Raw genomic sequence first — 19,685 nt, forward strand, 5'->3', positions numbered from 1 at the left:
CGACACTCGACGTCAGGCTATGCTTTCCTACTGAATAACGGAGCAATCTCCTGGAGCAGCAAGAAACAAACGTGTGTGTCTCTTTCATCCATGGAAGCAGAATATGTAGCCTGTTCTGCAGCTGTCCAAGAAGCTGTGTGGCTCAAAAGATTCTTAGTACGATTGGGAATCCATGGTGGGAGTGAGGGACCAACTCTGATTCACTGCGATAGTCAAGCAGCAATCGCCTATGCAAAGGACCCTAAGTACCACAATCGTACTAAGCATATAGACATAAAGTATCACTTTGTAAGGGATATGATCGCTAAGAAACAAGTGACAGTTCAATACTTGTCCACTCATAAGATGTTGGCAGATCCCCTAACCAAGCCTATAGCTAGAGATCCTTTCGTTAAGCATGTAAAGGCCTTGGGCATGCGTAGAGCATGATGTATTGAACTCCTTTTTCTTTTTGATCCTTTTTGTTCAAATACGCAGGCACAAGGCATGTTGTACTGAACCTTTTTCTCTTACTTAGTAATTCAATGCATTTTATCCAGTTCAAAGAAATTTTTCTTGTATATTTGTGTATTTATACATGCATAGGCACAAGGTATGCAATACAAATATGTCGTACAGGTCACAAGGTTGGCTCACTCACACGAGCAACCGCCTCGCTATGTTCTCATGGGATATAGAAGGTTTGACAGCAGATGATCACCATGAGATGGTAGAGAAGAATCACTGCACAAATGTCACCTCAGCTAGACTGAGATGAGACCCATAAAAGTTTGGGCCGAATCATGGATAATGTGTCATCCATGAGACCTGTAGCCAGACAAGGAACTCTTTACTAGTGAGACGTCATATATAGTTGTGATGAAAGAGCTCCTGGTTCAAATGTTGGAGTACATTTGGAACTTAAGTCTGTACGGTGCTATTAAAACCAAAAGCGACATACTCCACTTAGTGGATTGAGCACCGTAACATGCAATTCATACTGCATGAGCTCACTCAAATCCGCAACAAGGGACGTAGATGGAAGATCCCTGATCCATTACGGTGTGAGTCCCAGAAAGGAAATAAACCTTTCATAATGCCCTTAAGACTTAGACAACATCACAAGGTTTTGGTTTAGTGGCAGCTACTCTAGCCTAAACCCCATGGTCAAGAATGATGCGATCTAACGGGTCAAGACTGAGAAAGCGACTATGCCAAATCTAAATGATGAATAGTCAGAAGGAAGATTTATCCTGAAATACACATCTACGTTGGTGTCTGTGACATGTCCCTTGCAGGTTGAACAGAACAACTGAGCAAGTGTGGATACCATACGTATAAAAAGGCAATCTGAGTAAACAAAATAACTCGAGAGGGATTAGATATGCCACAAGTAAAGTGTATGGATAAAACTAGGGCATTCGAGGCAACAAGCATACAATTTGCAGGTACACCAAGGGTGTTCTTGTGTGCTGGTCCTGCATAAAGGATTCCTAGTGCACAGGCGCCCGAATCGATGACGTCATGCCCACGCGGTCACGGCAGACACCTAGTATGAAGCAATGAAAGATTTAGCTATCGCACGATGGACAGCCCATCAAGTGCGAGTGGGAGATGTTAGATTTTTGGGCTTGGATCCGCCCTTGATGGGCCGGATTATTTGACCTGGTATAAAGAGAATATATCAGTCAAATATCCAAGCGATATCATGATATGTTTGACTTGGTCAAACATCCTGAATCATATCCAATCGGTTACGATATAAATCTAATTAATTTATATTAAATTAATTAATTTATATTGTATAGATTAAATATATATTAAGTATATATATTTAGAATTAATTAAGATTGATTCTGATTTGAATTCAAAATATCATGATATTATGAGATAAGGATATATTATATCTTATCTCAGATTTTATCTGATGGGCTCAGTGGATATTTTTATGCTACCCAAAATATCCCTGACAAAAGCTATAAATAGAGGCTTCCCCCCATCAGTTCAAATCACTCCAGTAGTAGAGCTTTCCTACTATCTCTCTCTCTCTCTTAATTTTCTTTCTTGCAAAAGTGGTGCTCTGCTGTGCACTTAAAAGCTCAGACTTTTATAGTCTAGCTTAAGCGTGAGCTAAGGAGATCCGACCGACCCGACCCGAGATCCGACCCGGTATGTTTTCGATCCATTCTCCAATTTTTCTAACAGAAAATAATAAGCAGATATGTAAAGAATATTTTACAGCTAAAAAGCATATTTTAAGCAAGGAGTACCATTCAATGAGAGAAAGACTCTTACCTATTGATAAGTTAGTGTCTTTATTCCTTCTTTCGAAAGTACCCTTCTTCTTTGGTAAAAATCTCTTTTTCTTTTTTCCCTAACAAATAAGAAAAAGGTCCTATATATATGGATGTTTACTTACTCTTTTCTCTCTCTCTTTCATCTATTATATCTCTTATCATTTTTGTTCTTTTTATCCAAGAAATCTACGTATTTTCTGATCTCCATTTCTATCCCTTACATTTATTACTTTCTTATCTTTTCATTTCTTTTACTTTTTCACCAAGTCTTGCGTCCCTATCTCTGGAAAAAAATTACCCAAACACTTATCAATTTTTTAAAACCATGGTTTTATGATAAAACCATGGTTTGCTTATCAAAACCAAGGTTTTGTAATAAGCAGAAAATTTTTGCTTTTTGAGTGGTTCTCCCCCCACCCCCTACAGTTTTTTTTTTGGTTGGAAACAATTATTTATTTTTCTAAAAACATAATCTTATATTTTATAATTATATATACACATATTAACAATTACTACATCCTGTCTTTAATATAAGATCTTATTTGACTTTTATTTGGTCCTAAATATAAAACCCTAATTTACTTTATTTCTCATATTTGTCTATCATTTTTCAAGTTATAACCAATAAACTTGATTAATAGGGATATTGTAGAAAAAACAACATCTATTTATTACAAATAACTAACTTAACTTATTTTTTTAATCTACTCAAATTAGTCAACTAACTCTTACATTTAGAACTGGATATAGTAATTAATATATGTTTTTATACATTGTTTATTATGTTGGCAAAAAAAAATTAATAAATTTATTATTCCGGTTTTTAATGTAGGACCTAATTGGAGAGTTAATATTGGTCTTAAATGTAAGATTATTATTCCGGTCATTAATGTAAAACCTAATTGGAGAGTTAATATGTAGACAAGGTCTTAATACCTTCATCAATAGAATCTTCATCTCACATGGCTCGGTTTCGTGACTCTATAAAAGATCAAATTGTTCACTATATACAAGAATAGTCATGTCCTTTTTATTTTATTTTTTCTTTTCAGATAATGTAATGTGTTGTTTAAAAAACTACTTAAACAAATATATTTCGTTGCAACCTCTATTATTAAGACAATTAATATGAAATTTTTTGTGTGGTTATTTAATTTTGTGAAAAAAAATTATGGGATTTCATCTTTAAAATTTTTAAGAAATAATAATATTTTTTGGCAAAATAAATCATTTTCCTAAAAACATATTTAGTTATTTTATTAATATATATACACATTAATTTTTTATTATTTATATTATTTATGTCTTATTTATTATGTTGCCAAAATATATATTATTAACAAATTTATTACTTCAAATAAACATATATTATGAAATATATCTTACATGTAATTATCATTTAAACTTATGTCCTTTTTAGTAATTTCTACATATCAAAAAGCACTTCTGACAACAATTATCCAAACACTCTCACTTTATCAGAATCATTTTTTTAGAAAATCTATTCTTTCAAAATCTATTCTCTCCAAAATCTATTTTCCAGAAACTATTTTCCAAACCATGATTTTGCCTCATCCAAACACCCCCTCAATCTGTCTTTTTCTCCAAGCTAATATTGACATCATTATCTCCATTCTTTATAGCCATCACGTGTTGTTTTTATACCCATTCACATGCCCTCTTTTCACTAATATTATTTGCTTCATATATCTTAAATCATGGTCATAAATATTTCTTATTCAACTTAAAATATCTTATAATTTAAAATCACTAATAATACTATCACAAAATGTTATAAGATTCTAAGTTAATATATATCATTTATATATATTATTCTATTTTTAGGATGTTACACAATAACCTTGCGCTACAACAAGATTTATACTACATGCTATTAAAGTTTACAGACAAGAAAAATTTAAAAAAAAATCTCATTCCAAGCTCCAGCCAAACAAAAATAGTAGACTAGGAAAAAAAAAAAGCTCCAAAATGCCATAGATCATTTGCTATCTTACAAGTAAAACGAGAAAGTGGAACTTCAACTTGAAACATGGCGGACTGCAGAGCACGACGCTGGGGATTAAAAGAGGAGAGGCGAGTAGGGAATGAGTGACAACTTGTGACTAGGATTTAGGGGCAAACCTTTATGATTTGTAGAGCAGAACAAGTGACAAAGTGAAGATTGAAGGACGAGAGGCAAACGTTGTGCCTTGCCTTGATGACACTAGGGATAAGGGGAGGGAAAGGGAACGGTCAAAGTTGAATTGAGACTTGGGGGTTAGTAGTCCTTGGCTGTTTTTTATTTAAACTTTTTAAATAAAACAACGTTGTTTTTGACGTTTTGGGAGTGAAAAAAATTAAGCCGGGTAACCCATTCCAACCGGTAGGTTTCTCAATTTAACACTAGTTTTTACAAGCTTATGCAGTTGGATACTAGTTCAGTTCTTGACTAGTTTAGCACTTAAACCAAAGTAGACCCTAGGCTGGTTGACTAGTTTCCTGATTGAGTCAACCAGTCTCATCCAACTTTTTTCCTTGATCTTAACTACTAACTAACTAAATCCAAACACTATCTAATAATAACTTAATATTCAATATTTCTTGCATATCATATTATTCATAATTTATTGACTAGCGTAATTCTTTTATATATTGATATTACTCTCAAAGTTAGAATATAGCTTGATCATAGAAGACATTTGAATTTATTTTAAATGCACATCAATGAAGAATTGACACCAATCTATGTATATAATTAGTAGAAGTAGTATTATTTAGTACTATATCCGGTTCTTAATATAAAAACTAGTTGGGGGTTAAATTTGACCTAAATATAATACCTCAATCTAGTTTATTTCTCATTTTTCCCAAAATATTCCTATTAATTATAAAGATTTCCATTAATAGATAATTCCAATGATCCAATACACATGATTAAATAGTATTTAGGGAGATTAACACATATTTGTAAAAATAACTAACTAATTTTCTTAATATCTCCAAATTAATTATTGGCTTTTATATTAAAGACCGGAAGTAATAATAATAATACGGCTTTTAGGCAAAGCCTTATTAGCTTAATGACATTGCCTTCACCCCTAAGTGGTAAGTGAGAGGATTCAAAACCCACCCGAGAAGTGTTGGCTTGCCGTGAAAACAAAAATACTACTATTTAGTATAAGAGTTAGATAATTAATTTGTGAATCTTGAGAAAATTGGTTAAATTAGTTATTAGCACTAAATAAGTTTTGTCTTTCCTAAAATAAATGTGGAAGACAAAGTAAATTGAAGTTTTATATTTAGAATCAAATTAAACTTCTAACTAATTTTTATATTTAAGACCAGAATAATAATACAGTTTTTAATTTTTGAAAATGTAGATGTACCAGCAAAGCAAACATTACTGTACTCCTCTTTTAATGGAAGCAAAATGATGCTGCGCCGAGAGGGATTTCATCAAAAGGAAACATAACTTTTAAAGACATCTTTTTACATGTTGTATGAAATTCGAAATAAATTATATTGTATAAATAATATTCTTCCGGTTCTTAATATAGGATTTAATTGTTGAATTGATTTTGGTCCTAAATATAAGACCTATTTCTTATATTTATCAATTTTTCTTAAATTACCCTTATGGATACTCCCTAAAACATAATCAAGTAAAAAAGGGAGAGAGGATATTAAGAAAAATGATTATGGTGTTTTAAGAAAAACATGTCATATTTTTTATAATTAACTAACTTACCTAATTTCCTTAATCTAATCAAATTAGTTAAATAGATCTTATATTAAGGATTGGAGGGGTATAATCTTTATAAGTTTTATATTGGACATTAATTGTTGATAAAAAATATTACGCATTAATTGATACGCTACAAACAATTTACTCGCACGAGTCTGCGTCCACGTCAATGAAAAATCAACAATCTATGTATTGTTATAAATATTGTATATATGTGGATGTCTATAACCCCAACTATTAGGATTCTTCATAAGATTCTTGATCTTGGAATGTCTTAAATCCATAACCCCCCAATGAATGACTTTAGAGGAGTTTTTCATATTTATTGTCATTATTCCCTTATTCATTTCTTTGTAACTCTTGGATTAGACTTTTATGGTTGGGGGCCTATAAATAGAAGCCACATACAAGGCATTTGTACCCATATATGTATATGAGAAATACTCCTTGTTTTCTCTCCCAATTCTTGTCTTGCTATCCTCTTTCTACTCTCTAACTCCCTTATTTTAATAACACATTATCAGCACGAGTTTGTTCTGAAAATTTGAGGTATAAGCCCTTTGTAAATTAATATATTCTTATAGTATATTATAATACTTTCTACTAACTTCTCCTTACCCAATTATTCTTTTTATCTTATTATCACGTCTGATTTTAATTTTCTATATATTTGCTATATATTATGTTGTTCTTTTATGTTATTTATTAATTTATTCTTTTTATACATTTTAATTCTATTATCTCCCCATTGTGATATTGTGTTATTTATTTTATTTATTTTTCTATACTTCTTGTTCTATTGTTTGTTTACATATATCTGTTTGGTTTATATTATGTCATTTTATATCTATCGCAGTATTATATATATATATATGATTATATAATGTTATTTATATTTGATTATGAATTTTAATTTATTTAATTTACTTCATTGCAATATTATTTTATTTTATTGAATGGCTAGAAGCCATATGTGATTAGATGACCAAAAGTTATATTACTTTTGTAATTGTTCTTTTGTAAAAGAACACTATGGATGCTTTTAAATGGAATGACAAGAAAAATCTATGGCACTTTGATGATCTGATAGTGACAAATATCAAAGCCCTGAAAGCTACATGGTGACAAGTATCAAAGCCCTGAAAGCTAATAGTTCAAACATCAAATGGCATAAAAGAGCTTTATTTGAAATATTTTTGCTATAGTCCGGAAGACTAATATTTGAAGAAATTGATTATGTGCTACTGAAAGTAAAAAACATGCCTATAAGAATGATAAAGAGCATGCCCACATTGTACCGTTGGAATTAATAATTAAAGGGCAATAATCTTTGGTTTTAGCTATTAAACCATAATTGAGGAGATATTGATACCTCTATAGTCAAACACAATTATGAGTAAATATCATAATATGACCAGAAGTCATATGGATAAATATATGTACCAATCTATTGAAAGTAAATGTTAAAATTAGTTATGAAATCAAAAGATCAAGAGATATTATGAAAAGTATGAAAATGTAGTTATGATGCCCAAGGTAATTTCTTATACAGAAATATACTCAAATTAGTCAAAGTTGAAAAATATAATCATTAGAAGGCTATATCCAGAAGGTTATATAATATTATTTTAAATTTCTTGTAATTGATTGGTAGAAATATATTATTATAAGTATTTGATATTAAGATATTAATAAACATTAAAAGTAGTAATTGGTCACTTTGAAATGTTAATTTATTGTGCCAATTTACTTGCATATTTATGAATATGAATTGTGAATATAATTTATTTTCATATCAATAGAATAGCCAAAAAGATGGTCATATTATGATATTGGTACTTTATTGTGCTATTTGTGCGTAAATTAAAGAGATGATATATTGTTCATATTTTGTTTATTTATATGCCATTTGTATGATCTTAGTTTGAATGATTTATTGTGATTTATTGACAATAAATTTTATTGTGAGCACTTGAAATTGTTTTGAATTTAACTAAACAAGAAATTAGTTGAGAAAAAAAAATTAAGCATTCATATAATATGTAAGTATTTTTCTAATTGACATATTTTGAGTGTTGCAAATTAAATAAATGATATATGGTATCTTGATTATTGCTGAAAAATTCTGAATAATACATTCAACTTTACATTTTGTTCTCAAAAAGTTGATTTTAAAATATCATTTACGTTTTATGTTCCTTTCAACCATATGAGTTTGCTTATGAGAAAAAATTAAGCATATGCAAATGATAATTATAATTTTTAAAAAAATTGTATGGATGTTGGATTAGTTCAAATACCATTTAATCTTTAAAAATTTGAACATTTTGAAATAACATAATAAAAAATTGGATATTTATATTCCTCTATTCTAATGTTAAGAGGTATGTTAATCCTTATTTTTTGAAATGATGAATCATTAATCTTATATATTTAAATTAAATTGGTCTTATTGTAATATTTGTGAGAAAAATAAAAATCATATATTTATGTTACATTTGAATTGAGAGAATGAAAAGTTATTTAACTTTATGAGAAAATTTATTATAAATAGTTGGTATTAATTTTAATTGGTTGGACAAAATCATCTTTGTAGTATGTGTAAATCCTCTATATATTACAAGTTAAACTTATGATACTTATAACTATTTATTATTATGTATTACGATGTTAGTAAGATGAATTTGTCTCCTTATTCTTCTCAAATTACATAGTTCCTGAAGAACTGTGTGTAAAAATATTAATATAGTTCCTGAAGAAGTAATGCAAATTTTTTTTTAGGCGGACAAAGAATTGATAGTGAAAAATATGACCCATTGATCTACATCAAAATTTCGATTCTCCAAAGGGTCTAAAATGCAATAGCCCAATTAAATTAATATAAGTGTGAGTTGATGTTAGATAGAGTTTTACTTATATAAGAAGTTTATTACAATAAACCAGAAGTTTACTTGTCCAATTAGATTTATAGTTGGTATGACTTGTTTGATCATCATGAATCATATAGATGATGTAACAAATCATTGATGATTATTATTGACATCCATTGAAAAACCAGAAGATTCTTCATGAATAGACAACATATTATATGATTCAAGAGTTCATATAGTTCTCGTTTTCAAAGAAAAATTGATTATGTTGATATTACCAGCTATGATGTACAATGGATCTCTACATTTCTGGAAATATATCAAATTCAAATATATGGACCCATACCAATAGCATGTAAACCATACAAGTAATTAATAAATTTGATAAATGCATCTATAAGATGGTTACATATGCTATTATTAGGTTGCAACCTGAAGTTTGCAAGACTAATTAAGTAGATCATTATATATGTTGAGTGCACATTTCTAGAAAAGTGTGATCCAGAAAATTTCTATAGCAAACATCAATGAGTTTATATCTTAGCTTTTGAATGATTATCCTATATTTATTAGAAAATTGCTGAAAAGCCTACTCAATAGAATGATCTAGTAGAATAATTTATTAAAGTCTTCAAAAGTAGCTAGATCAATACTTTCGAGAACAAGATCTTCATTTTAGTGTTGGCATATTTGATTTGACATTTTATAGCACTTATACATATCAAACCAACAAATTCTCCTAATAAAAAATTGGCTTTTGGTCAAGAGCCAAATATTTCCATCTTAAAAGTTTAAATGTGCAATATTTATTAACATCGGCCCACCACAATGCTCATATATGGATATTTTTTAAAAAAAAGTTGGGATATATGTTGAGAAAGAATCTCCTTCTTGTCTCTAAATGAAATGAAAGGATGTTTCTAAACGAAACAAATGAATTTAAGAGACTTATATTGTATGATTAATTTATTGTTATTTGACAAAGGTTTTTCAACATGAACAAAGTTTTCCCAACATGAGGAGGAGAAATTAAGTAGTTGGAAATGATAACATATAGAATGCATTATTATTATCAAGTATAGATCCTCAGATATATGATAGTATGAACCAGAAGTTCATCAAATAATACATTCATGAGATATTACAAAATATCCAGATGCTATTACTGACCTAAGTGAGTATTACTAAATCTTATACTCCAGCAGAAAATGCTCCAATTAATATAAATAAAAGTGAGACATGCCTGAAGCATGAGAGATTAATCGGTTCCAATATAATTATACTGGATAAAAAGGAGCATGAAATTTAAAAGTCATATCAAGAAGGCATGTGCTCTACAAGAGTGCCAAGATATAACTTATTGGAAAAAAAAAGCCCCAGAAGAGGTTCAGGTACCTGAAAAGTAATGAAAAAATCTCAATAAGTTATGTCACAAGAGGAAAAATAGAACCAAAAAAAATAAAGTTGTTGACAACGTTTTTGATAATAATATCATGTGATTTTAAAGAGGATCTTATATGAAGATAGAAATTTGGCCAACAGAAAAAGGAAAAGAGAAAAGATGCAATGGAAATATAATGATGCTGTTATGGACCTGCAGTCCGAACACATCAAATACAAAGTTATTATGTGACATATGAATATTTTTGTGAAAATAAAGAATTTTACAAAGGTCTAGTGATTATGATTAGGCATAGTATTTTACGGTGGATGCAATAATTTTTGCATATATTACTAGTCTAGCAGTATATCAAAAACGAAATATGCATCTGTTTGATATCGTTATAGCCTATGCATGTGGCTCACTAAATAATGAGGTTTACATGAGAATTCTTGAGGGATTTAAAATGCCAAAAGCATTTATATGGAAGAAAATCATCCAATATTTAAAATATTATGTTGAATAAGATAATCTGTGTATACATATCTGGCTTAAAAAAATGTATTAGAAAAATAAATAATTTCGTATCTTACTTAAACCATAGATCAAGTTATTGAATGCATCAATGATTGCAAAATGATTGATTTTGTAATGATAATTTTGTCTGCAAAATATATTCAACTAAATAGACTAGAAGTCCCATATATTTATTCTACAATAATATTTACATATATTGTCAATATTGTTATAATTTTATTGGTAAAAATAAGTTTATGCAGGTATGCATGTAAATAATGAAATTAAGATTGGATATATAGTTTTATAAAACTATTATATGATATCATTTTGTTCGAATTAAATTAATCATGCTGATGCAAGATATATTATGGTGTTTTTTTAGAATAACCTTTCTTTGCAGTTTTTCTTAGTGCAAGTGAAGAATATATTGATAATTCCAAATATCTAGAAGATATGTTAGAGGAATACATTTCAATATAAGCTGATGATGATGTACTATGCATAGTTCAACTAAAAAGAAGATATGCTTGAAAAAGCATTGGACGACTTGAGAAACTAATATACTCTATTACAATAAAATGATATAGAGTTATGATGTTGACAGGGGGAGCAAAGATCATGCTGTACTCTTTTCCTTAACCAAGGTTTTGTCCCACAGGGTTTTTCTGGTTGAGGTTTTTAATGAGGCAGCCTTAATATATATTGTGTACTCTTTTTCCTTCACTAGGTTTTTGTCCCACTGGGTTTTTCCTAATAAGGTTTTAATGAGGCACAATATTTGTTATGAACATCCAAGGGGGAGTGTTATAAATATTGTATATATGTGAATGTTTATAACCCCCAACTCTTAGGATTCTTTATAGGATTCTTGATCTTAAAATGTCTTAAATCCATAACCCCCCAATAAATGACTTTAGAGGAGTTTTTCATATTTATTGTCATTATTCCCTTATTCATTTCTTTGTAACTCTTGGATTAGACTTTTATGGTTGGGGGCCTATAAATAGAAGCCACATACAAGGCATTTGTACCCATATATGTATATGAGAAATACTCCTTGTTTTCTCTCCCAATTCTTGTCTTGCTATCCTCTTTCTACTCTCTAACTCCTTTATTTTTATAACATGTATAAAATAAACCGTTAAAGGCCATACCAATGCAGCTTCTATCTTTGGAGATGGAGATAAACCTTAGAGGCAGATGTCATTTAAGTCCCGTAATGTAGACTTAATTTGTAAGAAGTCCTGAGATATTCTGAAATTTGTTTTCAGTCCTCCTATCCCCAAATGAAAATAAATTTGAAAGAAAAATATCCATTTTACCCATCAAAATTTTAGGAAGAAGAAAAGGGTCAATTGAGGTTTTTAACAATTGCACATATGAAAATTTACAGCAAAAAATAGAAAAATAGAAACTAAAAATATGAAAATTTATAACAAATAATAGAATATTAACAACTCTATATATGAAAATTTACAACAGATAATAGGATATTAACAACTCCCCATATGAGAATTTACAACAAATAATTGAAAAATAACAACTGGAAATATGAAAATTTACAACAAATAATAAAAGATTAACAACTCCATATATGTAAATTTACAACACAATAAAAAATTAACAACTGTATATAGAGCTGTCAATAAGGACCAGCCCGGCCCTAAAAGGCTAGCTCTTGAAGGGCGAGGGCCTAAAAAGGCCAACTCTTTAAAACCCACATACCTTAAAATTATCTAATTATTAAAGCCCGGCCCTTGGACATGCGGGCTCAGGGCTTAAAAGGGCTGGCCCTTTTATATTATTTTTTAAAATTTAAATTCTTTTTAATTATTTTAAAATAAAAAATAAAACAACAAAACTTCTAAGATTTTTTATTCAAATTATAAATATAAGTAAAATAAATTAGTGGTGTATAGAAAAAAATTAAATGCCAATAAACTATTATCCAAAATAAAAAAATCAAAATCTAACAAAACACGAAAAACAAAAAGATAAAACTTAGCAATTAAAGATTAATAATATCAACATAATTGTTATCTTTATCTTCATCTTCATCACTATCAGCAATATTTGATTGTTCTTTACTACAAGTGAGCTCTTCTTCAGTGATAAAAATATTAAGGTTTTTGTCTTCATTTACCTTATCTAAAATAAAATTATGCAGTAGTTATAAGTATAAATAAGAGCCTGAACATTTGTTCGAATAAGAAAAGTTTTACACTTTGTTAAGATATGTAAACCGATGGTAAGTAAGATCTACTAGCTATTATGGTGATTAAAATGTTAAGAATATCAGCTACCATTCTTAAAAGAATTGAAAATTGATTTTAATTGTTCTTCCACAAGTTCAAGACATCTAATTCTTTTCAATTATTTAGCTTGAGTATTGATTCTTCTAAGTATTTTTCTAATTTAGACTTATTCATAAAAGGCTAATCTATAACTTTATAAATATATTGATAATAATAAAAAAATGGACGGGTTTAAAAGGGCTAGCCCTTGGCTCTAAAGGATTGGCCCTTTTATTTTTGAGCCCTATAGGGCTAGCCCTTTTAAACCTAATTTTCTTTTAAACCACCTAAAATACAAGCCCGACCCTCCACTTAAAAAGGCTTAAAAGGGCTAGCTCGATGGGCTCGGCCCGTTTTGACGGCTCTAACTACATATATGAGAATTTATAACAAAATACAACAAATAATAGAGGATTATCAATTCCACATATGGGCATTTACAACAAATAATTGAAAAATAAGACGTAAAAATATGAGAATTTATAACAAATAATAGAATATTCTACATATAAAAATTTACAACACAATAGAAAATTAACAACTACATATATGAGAATTTACAACAAAAATAGAAAAATAAAAACTAGAAATATGAAAATTTATTAAAAAAAAGTCTAATATTGACAACTCTACATATGAAAATTTGCAACAAATAATAGAATATTAAAAACTCCACATATGAGAATTTAGAACAAATAATTAAAAAATACAACTGAAAATATTAAAATTTGCAATAAATAATGGAAGATTAACATATGGAAATTTATAACACAACAGAAAATTAACGATTGCATATATGAGAATTTACAACAAAAAGTAGGAAAATAACAACTTATTTTCGTATTATTTGTTATAAATTTCTATATTTTCAGTTGTTATTTTCTTATTTTTTGTTGTAAATTCCCATATATGCAGTTGTGAAAAGTCCCATTCGACTTATTTCTTCTTGCTAACATTTTAATGGGTAAAATGGATATTTTACTTTCAAGCTTATTTTTATTTAGGGGTTGGGAGACTGAAAACAAATTTTAGAATATCTTGAGACTCATTACAAATTAAGTCCATATTATAGGACTTAAATGATATTTTCCCATTAAAACATGGCAAATATGGTAATCCTCTTTTGAAAGGAAGTATAGAATTTCAGGCCCAAAAAATGGAAAGAAGAGACATGACGAGGCCGGATAAACGCCAAAAGGGACCGCTCAACAAAAGCCAGCAAAATTCCACAGGTTCGGCTAACGCACTTTTGTCCACGTGGCACATGTTATAACCACCACGGCCACACCCACGTGGGCCCATTACTTTTCCACTTGTGGCAGCCATTTGACGACTTTCTCCACCAACAACGACGACGCACAACTGCCGGCGTCGCTACACGCAAGAACAGTATTCAATCGTGTTCACCTTTCACATTCTAGAATGGGTGTGAAAAATCTGACCTTTTCTTTGTCATGTTCGTTCTCTGGGGATTTTTTATTTATTGACTTCATTATGGTGGGAGCAAAAAAGTTTGAGTCTTTTCCCACACTCCAACGAACGATCGGGGGCTTCAAGCTTTCATTTTATTATTTTTCTTTTCTGTCCTCCTTTCTTTTTAAAATTTCATTTTGCCTCTCTGAGATAGCTGTTGGGGATGATGATGGGTAGAAGGAGGAGAGCGATCGGAGTCTAAGGTGGAGAAGATATTTTTGTGATGGGCTCTTGTTTGTCAAAACCGAAGGGATGCGTTGGAGAGAGGTCCAGCTCGTCCAAGAAGAAGACTGGGATGAGACGAAGATATGGACTCAGAAGAAGAGTGTCTTCAAACGTGTCTAATGGATCATTGGACAAACCCGCCTTTCAAGGTTCTTTCATGTCTTCTTTTTTCTTGGCTTTCTTTCTGCGAAATTATTTTAGTGTCGGAACTCTATAACTGGGAGGCTATAAAGAGTTTTTATTTGATTTAAAGAGTCTTCATTCTTATGGTTTTTTTCTTTTTGGTTCAAGTGAAGAATGCCTATTTCTTCTTTGATTTTAGATAATCGGAGTGTAGAATTTGGGAGATTTTATCGGAGGAGTGAGTTTCTGAGCATGTCATGGAATGAATGATCCTTGTTTGTGGAAGGCCAAATTAACTAGCAAAAGTAATGCATGGTAAAGTACGATGGATGTGTCAATGAATGGTACACATTTGCTTCTTTTGCTCAGAAGTTTGCAGTAATTTTGCTTGATTTAAAGTTAGGTAATGATTGAAGAAAATGTAATTGATTTGTGGCTGTAGAAGTAAAGCTTATATTTACATTTGGCAGATTAAATGTTTCGTTTAAAAATCCAATTATGCTTTTATAATGATCTTCATTATTGCTCCAATGTGATTGAGATTTGAATTTTTGGCAGCTGGTAGTGTTGAGGAGACGTGGTTTGATTCAATTGCTCTATTTGAATCTGACTGTGATGAAGACTACCTGAGTATCCCTGATGGTATGGTTTCGTAAACTTATGAATTAATTTGGATAACTTGTACTTACCACTTCTGTGGGTGATTAAATGTAGTTGATATCTGCAGATTTGATGTCTTTAAATAGTATTGAAGCTGGATCCCTATCAAGTTACTCATCTTCAAGAGATGCCAACCATGGAAGTTCAACAATAGATAACACTGATTTTCAGTGCAAACACAATGAAGCAAATGAAGCTGTATATGTGGATGATATTTCATCAGTGGATGCTTCCAACAACAAGAAGGATGGGGTACTGTTGGACAATTGTGGGATTCTTCCAAATAATTGTTTGCCATGTCTTGCAGTGACTATTCCTTCTGATGAGAAAAGAAGATCATCGATTTCTGGTTCTCCTAATGCAAGGAGAAAGGCTTCTATGAAACTCCCCTTAAAAGGGAAGGAAGGAAATGAGCATGCTAATCTACGTGAGTTGAAATGCTCAAAGCAACATTCTATGGTTTAATTGTTTGTAGAATTAATAGTTGTAAACACATTTTAGTGTAATTATTATTAGATACTACATTTAATATCACGTTCTTTTTCCCTCTTGTTTTTCAGTTTCCTCAAGAACCCTTCTTCAAAGACCAGTTGCAGGATCACAGGTACCTTTTTGTCCAATTGAGAAGAAAATGCTTGATTGTTGGTCACGAATTGACTCGGGCACTTTCAAAGTTCGAGGAGTGAATTATTTAAAGTAAGACCTCTTTCTGTAAATTCCTTTAGACGTAGATTTTCATATCTTAGTAAAGAATTAAACTGCATAATTGCATATTATCAAAATACAACTTGATGGCTTGTGGGGGAAAAAAAACTGAGTTTTCACTTGTCTATCGGTGTTCTTTATAACAGGGACAAGAAGAAGGAATTTGCTTCCAACTATTCAGCATATTATCCTTTTGGTGTAGATGTGTACTTATCTCCACGAAAAGTGAACCATATAGCTCAGTTTGTGGAACTTCCTGTCATTAATTCTTCTGGAAATCTTCCGCCCATGCTTGTTGTAAATGTTCAGGTGCTTCTACTATGCGCTAAGATATTGTTAATGTTCTACATTTTTTATCCCTAACTTGGACTTCTGGCTCCATTCTAATCCTTTATTATATGTATTCCCTGACTAGTGCGTGTTTTCAGCAAAAAATTCACTATGCCACATTGCTACTTTAAGCTCTTTACTATCTTTAATGAGAAGATATCTTTTATTCTTATATTTCATTATAATTTTAATTGTCTAATTTTCTCATTTTTAATGGATTTCAGATTCCTCTCTACCCTGCCGCGCTATTTCAAGGTGAAACTGATGGAGAAGGAATAAATTTTGTGTTGTATTTTAAACTTTCTGAAAGTTACACTAAGGAGCTTCCACACTATTTTCAAGAACAAATCAGAGTAAGATGGAGCCTTTATGTGTCAATTTAATGCTTTATTTCACCAGCTATGTACATCCTATACTGCCAATCAGCTCTGTTTCTACTTAAATACTAGGATTAGCTCTTTGGTTGTCCATAATCCATCAAAAAGAAAATGGAAAAAAGGGACAAGTAAAAGAATGTACCATAATCATATCTAATCTGATAATCCTAAACAATTGTATATTAATTTGGGGAGATTGAATGAGCTCATGTTTCTGATGAAACAACAAATGTCTATGCCTTTCTACAGAAGTTGATGGATGATGAAGCTGAAAAGGTGAAGGGCTTTCCTGTAGACACAACAGTAGCCTTCCGAGAAAGATTGAAAATACTGGGCCGTGTTGTCAATGTGGAAGATCTTCCAATGAGTGTAGCTGAACGAAAGCTTATGCTGGCTTACAACGAGAAGCCTATTCTTTCACGTCCTCAACATGAGTTTTACTCAGTAAGTTTCACTGACATAATGCAATTGCTTCAGTCAATACGCCTATTGGTTTTCAACCCAATAATGTGAAAAAGCCTGAATAGTCCTAGACAATGCCAAATCTAGAAGCGTCCTACATTGCGTTACTTCCAGCAGTTTTGCTGTAGTGATCATATCTGACCTTTCAACATATCTTGTGGGTTCTCTCTATTGTCTATTTTTGAGTCATTTGCCAGGTATTCAGTGTCCCCAATGGTGTTGAAAAGTCTATTTTGCGTATCAGTAAAGCCTGAATCAAAAGATAAACATGCACTCATTTTATGATGGAATGGGCCTGTGGGTCGTTTTCATTCATTTGTAAAAGCCATTTGTGTGGTCAGCTTGCTTTCCTTGATAAAACTTTCAACAGGGCCATTGAAAAAAAGAAAGGAAAAAAAAATATATAATGATAAGATCCAAGTTTTTCTGTGGCCACCTTCTTCAGTTGATTGCTTGCACCATTTTGTGTGGCCCCTTTATGAATTTTCTTGGGCACCTTTAGTTTTCGTCCACAAATTAAAAGACAACACATAGTTGTTTGCTTTGAAAATCCTTCCTCCGGATGAGCTAACCGATAAATGTACTTATTTTTCAGGGAGAAAATTACTTTGAGATTGATTTGGATATGCATAGGTTCAGTTACATCTCCAGGAAAGGATTTGAAACTTTCATGGACAGGTTAAAGATCTGCGTCCTTGATCTTGGCCTCACAATCCAGGCAAGTAGTTTTGATGAAGTTGGTAATATAGATGGCACTTGTTATGTGAACATGTCATTTTTCTGTGTATCGAAAAACACATGCCCAAAAAAAAAAGGAAAAGAGTTCTTGTGTTTTCTGGGACTCAAAATGTAGATTTTTCCCCATATTTTTATACTTATAATTTTGCAAATTTTGAAGTGATTTGGAAATTAAAATTCTCTTCTATCAGAGACCATTTGTGCATTTTCTTCTCGCTCTTCTACATTGCATTTACATATAACTCCTCGTTATGGATCTTCTAGGCTCACTTCTGTGGTTGCATATAACATATAGTCAGAAATAGAAGTAATAAAAGATGATAGGTATAAAAAGGAAAACTAAATAAATCTCGTTCACAATCTTTTACTTCTTAATGTTAAATCTTTAAATAAACGACTTTATGATTGTGGACAATCCAAGTTATGTGCAAGTTCTCTGTTTGCATAATGAAACAGGGGAACAAAGCGGAGGAGTTGCCAGAGCAGATCTTGTGTTGTATTAGGTTAAATGCCATTGACTACATGAAGTACCCACAATTTGGGTTAACTCAGGATCGTTGAAATTTCAGAAGTTGACTATTATTGTTTTAGAATTATGATAAATAATAATGGTCAGTTACATAATATAATTGCATGGTATTTTTCTTTTCGGCCAGCATGGCATTTTTGTCTTTTGATGGAACATCTTTGTCATTACCAATATGGCAATAATTGAATCACTTGTTCAACAATTGAAAGTGAAACATGGGCCCACTCACCACTCAGGCAAGGGAGTCAGTCCTTTTTCGTTAGAAAAAAATATCGAAATTGTTGGGCTTGTGCTTTGTAAGAAGGTTAGGATAGGTCACATGACTCATAAAGTCACATAATTCATAGTTTATGAGTAGTTAAACATCAGAGTATGTATTAATCTATTAATTTTATATAATGCCATTTATTTCAATGGCCAGTTTCTATTTTTCAATAATGGGTAGTCCTATTTTTCAATGATGGGTTAAAGGATTTGGAGTCAATTTTGCTGCGCATTTAGATGCAATACTTTTATATTCATTTAGAGGTTTTTATTTTTTGGTAGAATTCATTTGGAGGTTTTTGAATAAAAGTACAACATTAAAATCTCAATCATGTTGCTAAAAACTGTCAAAATTATACTTGTGGCAAAGTTACAATCATAGAATCACCACAATAGTTATTAATGAAGAACTTGTATAAATACTGCTTGCTGTACTAAATTTAAATAACTAATTTATAAATATTAAAAAAATTAGTTAAGTATTAGTTAAATTACTTGTTATCATTATTTTTATCAATGAAAATCCTTTTTAATATAAAGTTAAAGTGTATCTAGCATTTCAAAATATTTTTTAAACGCGTTTAACATCTTAAAATATTTAATGATGTGTCTAGCATCATGAAGTATTCTTTTCAAATACATCCAGCATTTTAAATTATATTTTGATGCATCCAATTTTTTAAAATATTTTTTAAGACATGTTCAACACCCCAA

The 19,685-nt window shown here is 30.7% G+C and overlaps 1 protein-coding gene across 2 annotated transcripts; it reads left to right on the forward strand.

Annotated features, from left to right (window-relative positions):
• The first annotated feature begins 14,593 nt into the window (after positions 1–14,593).
• Positions 14,594–18,915, forward strand: LOC114757043 (uncharacterized). 2 transcript variants are annotated; one of them, XM_028946040.1, is made up of 10 exons: positions 14,849–14,932; positions 15,106–15,250; positions 15,465–15,548; positions 15,634–15,993; positions 16,127–16,262; positions 16,418–16,580; positions 16,826–16,954; positions 17,228–17,422; positions 18,036–18,158; positions 18,635–18,915. In XM_028946040.1, the coding sequence occupies exons 2-10, from the start codon at positions 15,232–15,234 to the stop codon at positions 18,737–18,739; spliced, it is 1,314 nt and encodes a 437-aa protein (XP_028801873.1). In that variant the 5' UTR covers positions 14,849–14,932; positions 15,106–15,231; the 3' UTR covers positions 18,740–18,915. The 2 variants fall into 2 exon arrangements, with proteins under 2 accessions (XP_028801872.1, XP_028801873.1); XM_028946039.1 differs by lacking the exon at positions 15,106–15,250 and having other exon boundaries at positions 14,594–14,932.
• The last annotated feature ends 770 nt before the right edge of the window (positions 18,916–19,685 follow it).

Source organism: Neltuma alba, unplaced genomic scaffold, assembly GCF_004799145.2.
Source record: "Neltuma alba isolate B1F8T4 unplaced genomic scaffold, ASM479914v2 tig00010560_pilon, whole genome shotgun sequence".
NCBI classification, from domain to species: domain Eukaryota; kingdom Viridiplantae; phylum Streptophyta; class Magnoliopsida; order Fabales; family Fabaceae; genus Neltuma; species Neltuma alba.